Genomic DNA, 6,172 nt, shown 5'->3' on the forward strand with positions numbered 1-6,172 from the left:
GTACCTAAACACAAGTACAAATTAAAGTGCTTGTACTTTACTTTAGTATTTCCATTTTATATTCATTTGGGAGGTTTAGTTACTATTAACTTTACAAATTAAGATTTTTACATACAAAACATAAAATGAGCTTATGAAGTATGATGCTTTGTTATAAATTAAACTACACGTGTATATATATATATATATATATACACGTAGAGCTGAAACTTTCAGTCAATTAATCAATTAGTCAGGAAATTAACTGGTAACTGTTTTCAAAAATCATTTGAGTACATTTTCATGGAAAAATGCCAAACATTTCATACTTCTATCTTTTCAAATGTTAACATTTGCTGCTTTTCCTTTGAATTATTTAAATATTTTTTTATATATTTTCAATTTTTCAAGGTTATACCCTTTAATGGACAAAACAATCATAGTGAAAATGCCACTTTGGGCTCTGGGATAAATGTTTTGATTCTTTTACAAACCAATCAATCAATGGATTTAGAAAAGTATCAGGAGATGAATCCATAATGAAAAATGAATAATGAAAAATAAAATTAGCTGCATCTCAACCGAGTACAACAGTAAAATCCTGCTTTAACATTAATGCATCTAATTAGTATAACAGTAACATGGGAGTATGTTTCTGCATGAAGTACTTTTACTACTTCAAGTATATTTTCCTGTTTATACTTACATTCATTCACTTTAATGGAGTATTATCACACCGTGGTATCAGTACTTTTATTCATTTATTTACTTAATTATTTTTACCCACAGCAACAAATAAATAACTCAGAAAAATAATATATTAGTGGTTTTCTTTACCATTTTAGTTTTAGGGGATGACCTCTAGTGGTCAACCTGCAAACTACCTTATAACCAGTTATGTGCTCAGGTAATCTCAGTTAAATATACCCTAAAATAACAATATGTGTGCACATCTCTTCAGATGCACACACAGCACAGAGTGATTGTCAGCCCTGCCTTTTCTCCTGTTTCATTACACTTGCTTGATCTTTGCTCTCCATGTTACCAGTCTGAGGTGTGACCTCAGCTGTCACTGCAGGTATTCAGTCATGTGGGACATATCATGTAGTGTATGTTTTAATGAGTTTTCTTCAGCTAACAGGTGATCTTGTGACATTCTGTAGCTCTCCTCCGCACGTGAGGATCGTAAAACTGCTGGAACCAGTTGATTGTCATTATTATACTCTAGTGATACAACTGCTTGGCTGGTTTAGTAGCAAGGGAATAGGATTAATTACTGCTATAAATGTTGTTATTGTAGTTTTTATAGTAGTTATTGTTATTTTATTTCTTCCTAAATAACGGAATATAACGGCAAGAGCCCTGTTATCTTTGTTTACCATTGTGGTGTACTTCTCTTTGATAGTGCAGGAAGGTTTTTTGATTTTGCATATGTCAACAGTGGTGTAAAATTACTCATAAAAAGTAAAACTCTGACATACTTGTACTTTATTCTGCCAGTGTATACTTCTACTCCACTACATTCAGAGGGGAATATATACTTTTTACTCCACTACATTTCATTATTTGACAGCTACAGTTACTTGAAAGATTTTAAAAGCCTGTAATGGGCATATAAAATGCAAAGTGTTGCATACAGTAGACTAAACTACCTGACAGTAAGTACTTAATGAATGATTTTATTTGCCTCACTGCGGTCTTGAAATGTTTTAATCCTGGTTCAGCTATGTAAAGCTCTTTGCAGCTTTGTTTTGCTGTATAAATAAAGTTTATTAGTCATTAATATCAATAATAATAACATCACCCCATTAATTATCTGAATACCTAATAATAGCTCAACCAGTCAAAACATTTAAATGCTGCTTACACATAAATGTACCAGTAATAATAATAATAATAATAATAATAATACCACCATACAAAATATGATGCTATAACAGTGGCAGAGGCCATTCTGCATAATGACTACTTTTGATACCCTCAGTGCATTTTGCAGATAATACACCACACTTTTTCTTGTAACAGAGCATTTCAGGTTGGGCTTATTGGTAGAGCAGCCCAGCAGGTTGTTGCTCAAGAGCACTTACAGTAAGTCAGATGCTTCCTGACACGCCATGAGGACCTGAGGGACCTTATATTTAAACATTAGTCGGGTTGCAGCAGGTCAGATGTTCATCATCTGTCATGTTGACGAGAAAAGGTATAAAAAAAAAATGAAATGGCTCGTGTCAATGGTTCATGTTAATCCTCATTTGGCAAAAACACATGTTCTGTGTTGCACTATACGTGACTGAAGATGTAATTGCTCACTCATTCATGGTTGAATTAAACTATTGTTATGGTCAGATAGGCCAAATCATAATATTTACCTGTGTTATTTAGCATTTAAGTTATTATTCTTAGACCTCATTTCAGCACCAAGCACTGTTAAAAAAGATGAAATGTGTGTATTAGATGTGACACAAGCTCATACTTAGTGGGATTTGCATGAGCTTTGTGCTGACATGGGTATCTACAATAGATTTCAGCTTTCATTGGGAGACCAAGTAGCCTATTCTTGGAGGGGCAGATTTGGCCCATGGCTTCTATTTGCTAACCACTGCTCTTTGTGTTATATGGAGGTCTTTATGCTGCACACACACACACACACACACACACACACACACACACACACACACACACACACACACACACACACACACACACACATCATAATTTCACTGAATATGATTTTATATTGCGCCATATGCCGAGCTTTTAACTTTTTCACCTTGTCGAGAAGGGAACCCACCAGTACCAGGAAACAGCCCGGCAAAAGATCACGCTGATTATTTATTGGCAATCTGCCAAGAAAAAGCGCGAGCACGTGTTCTTGTTCTTTGCGTGCGCGCGCGAGCATGCGCGAGCGTGCGTGTGTTTACTGGAAGAACCTCTGAACGGAGGAGGAGGAGCCTTACGGCTTACTCACTGGAAACAACCTCCAGTAACCTTCCTCCACACACGGACAGGACTCCTCCGGCAACATATCGCCGCTAACACATTCCTCCGCTCAGGAACGAAACCCACACACTTTTTGGATACTTTTTTTTGGATTTTAATGCCTGAGTTAATAATTAATCTAGCACTACTTTCGGGTAGTTTGCATATATTTTCCTTTGGCGACGAGCGGCTGCGGTGCGGGGCTGAACATATCCGCAAGGTAAGTTAAAAGACAGTGAAAAGACATTTAAAGCGGGACGTTATACATCACTGAAGTGATGGAAATGACAGAGCAAAAGGGGGCTACAGTGCAGACTGAAGCACAGCAGTTGTTATTTATCTCCTTGGGCTCCTGATGCAGTGCAGCCGACGGGACTGGAAGTGTAATTTGGGGGTTTTGCAACATTATGAATAGTGGACCGACTTCCATCCCAGCGGCTCTGTGGCGGTTCTGAATCATTATGATCATTATGGCGCCTCTTGCTTCATCCGCTACCCCTCTGCCCCGCTCTGTCCGGTGAAGCCGACTTTAATTCCCCAAGCCTACAAGGGGATCAGAGCAAACCAGACCAGACGGGACACCTTTTTAGTCACAGTGAAACCAGAGAATGGGGCCTCTGTGGCGCGGCCGAGCCGGGAATAAGGCGTAATTTAGTGAAAGAGGGGGAGTAGAAAGCGCGCCGGACTCTTTCACAGTGACCCCGTTTCTGAAATCCCTTGTTGCGGTGCGCCCGATCGAAGACAATTGAAAGCAATCAGGATCCAGTTGCTGTCTGGCTGCTCGGTGCAGCAGCAGCTGCTGCAGCGCGAGTTAGCGAGGATTCATTTAAACTAAATATAACCTGCCTGCTGCTGCCCACTCCTGCTTTATGCATTTGTCATAGTCGCCATAACTGCATTTTATGGGGGTAAACCGAGAGCTTCAGTGTGGCGAAGCGGTCGTTTGTTTGTGTCACTGCTGATGAATAAGTGTAAGTTTCAAAGGAGCCTGTGTCACTTAAGTGTTGCCAGCTTTTGCATGCGTGCATCAGCCTGTATACTGAGGGAAATGCCTCATCTGTGCTCTCTCTCCAGCTGTGTTTAGGTGCTCTCTCCCAGCCCCTCTCTGGATGCATCAGACTCCTCTGCCCCGGGGCCCTGGACCCGGTGTGTGACCCCGCCACCTTCACCCCATTCACCCTCTTTTTCCTCTCTCTCTGCTCCAAACTCCCTTCCACCTGCCTGCCTCAACGCTCCTGTTCTGGGCCCCCTGCCTCTCGACCAGCAGGCAGAGGCAGGGGGCCATGGCGCCATGGTAACCTACGGCGGACGCAACGCCTTCGCCATGAACAGCGTGCCCCCTCCGGAGGGCAGGGTTCAGGGGTCCAACTTTACCCCACATCACTACAAGCCCTTCAGTTCGCACGCACACTACCAACAGGTCAGTCTCACCTGAGTTTTCAGAGAAACAGCTGTGTCAATTGTTCAGGTCTAAAGCTTCAACCTTGCTGATGACACATAATGATGGAGGTTTCTCTCTGCCTATTTCAGGTGATGCGTGCATTGCGTAAGCTCCAGGAGAGTGGGTTTTACTGGGGGGCTGTGGGAGGTCGGGAGGCCAGCTCCCTGCTGCGCTCTGAACCGCCTGGCACCTTCCTGATCCGAGACTCCTCGGACCACCACCACTTCTTCACCCTGTCTGTCCAGACGGCTCGAGGAACCAAGAACCTGCGAATTCACAGCGAGGGAGGCGGCTTCTTCTTACAGCCAGACCCCCAAAGCTCCCAAGAGCCCCCACAGTTTGATTGCGTGCTGAAACTCATAGCGCACTACATGGGGAAAGGGCCAGAGGCTGGAAGGAGCAGAGAAGGGGCATGCGGGGGCAACTCAAGAGGGGCAGAAATGAAAGGGCGCAACGTTTATCTGATCCACACCGGTGGAGAGAGGATCCCCCTGGAGTTGCGGCGACCCCTCTCAACCTCTCTCTCATCCTTGCAGCACATGTGCAGGAGGACCTTGAACAACCAAGGCCTGGGGGGCTCGGAGAGAGCAGAGCAGCTCCCGCACACACTTAGAGACTTCCTGGAGGAGTACGACGCTCCCATATGACTGACAGGGACTGCACAGGTCCCACTACATGGACCAGCTGCCTGGAGGACAGCACAGACCAGGTCTCAGTGCATACGTGAATATGTGCACCATCAGAGACTGACCTGAGTTAGCCTTAGATGCCAATGTGAGGTCTGTTTTTTTCAGAGTGGCCAGAATCAGCTGATCCCAGATCTGTTGCAACACTGACTGACACCACCGATGAGGAGTGCGATTTGGGTAACCAATGTTTACCTCATCTGTCCTGCCTTTCAAAAAAAAAAAAAAAAAAAAAAAAACTGACCACTAATGTGGGTGGCAGATGAAGCCAGAGGTCAAAGGTCAGTGTTTATTATGACTGACTTAGACGCAGAGCAAAGCCTCGTAGAAGATTAACCTGATTGGTCGATATTAACGATGACAGTGACGGCATGATCAATACACCACCGGTGATCCCTGTAAGGTTTAATTTCCTTAGGAAGAAACCTCTCCTCTCCTCTGTCAGTCTGACATTTACAACACTTTGGATCACTGGACAGAGAGAAAGGCGACAAAGAACAGAGAGGCTCAGAGGGGGTGAGGGAAGGACAAGTTACAGAGAAAAGGCAAAGTCCAAACAAGGGGCCCAAAGCAGAGAACTTAGTATTTGTTTGTCTGAGTGTGTGTGTGTGTGTGTGTGTGTTGTGGTGGCGCACACATTTCCATTGCTGCTTCCCGCAAGTGTTGCCTCATTGAGGGGAGTGGGGCGGTCATGCACGCTAGCTCCACACACACACACACACACACACATACACACACATACACACACATGCACACACATACACACACATACACACACATGCACACACATACACACACATACACACACATGCACACACATACACACACATACACACACATGCACACACATACACACACATACACACACATGCACACACATACACACACATACACACACATGCACACACATACACACACATACACACACATGCACACACATACACACACATACACACACATGCACACACATACACACACATACACACACATGCACACACATACACACACATACACACACATGCACACACATACACACACATACACACACATGCACACACATACACACACATACACACACATGCACACA

General features: G+C 43.6%; 1 protein-coding gene across 2 annotated transcripts; it reads left to right on the forward strand.

Moving 5' to 3' along the window:
* Nucleotides 1-3,010: 3,010 nt before the first annotated feature.
* On the forward strand, nt 3,011-5,324 carry LOC111220086 (suppressor of cytokine signaling 3-like). Of its 2 annotated transcripts, none has more exons than XM_022743045.1 (3): nt 3,011-3,178; nt 4,033-4,378; nt 4,489-5,324. In XM_022743045.1, exons 2-3 carry the CDS (start codon nt 4,250-4,252, stop codon nt 5,044-5,046), a joined length of 687 nt encoding a protein of 228 aa, XP_022598766.1. In that variant the 5' UTR covers nt 3,011-3,178; nt 4,033-4,249; the 3' UTR covers nt 5,047-5,324. The 2 variants fall into 2 exon arrangements, with proteins under 2 accessions (XP_022598766.1, XP_022598768.1); XM_022743047.1 differs by lacking the exon at nt 3,011-3,178 and adding an exon at nt 3,918-3,929.
* The last annotated feature ends 848 nt before the right edge of the window (nt 5,325-6,172 follow it).

Source organism: Seriola dumerili, unplaced genomic scaffold (genome assembly GCF_002260705.1).
Source record: "Seriola dumerili isolate Sdu_G_001 unplaced genomic scaffold, Sdu_1.0 BDQW01000068.1, whole genome shotgun sequence".
Lineage (NCBI taxonomy): Eukaryota > Metazoa > Chordata > Actinopteri > Carangiformes > Carangidae > Seriola > Seriola dumerili.

What these genes read in the sequence shown, in the direction of transcription:
- LOC111220086 (XM_022743045.1), top strand. Translation starts at nt 4,250, where the DNA reads ATGGTAACCTACGGCGGACGCAACGCCTTCGCCATGAACAGCGTGCCC. An exon ending in CGCACGCACACTACCAACAG is followed by an intron (nt 4,379 to 4,488) that starts GTCAGTCTCACC and finishes TGCCTATTTCAG; the next exon opens with GTGATGCGTGCATTGCGTAA.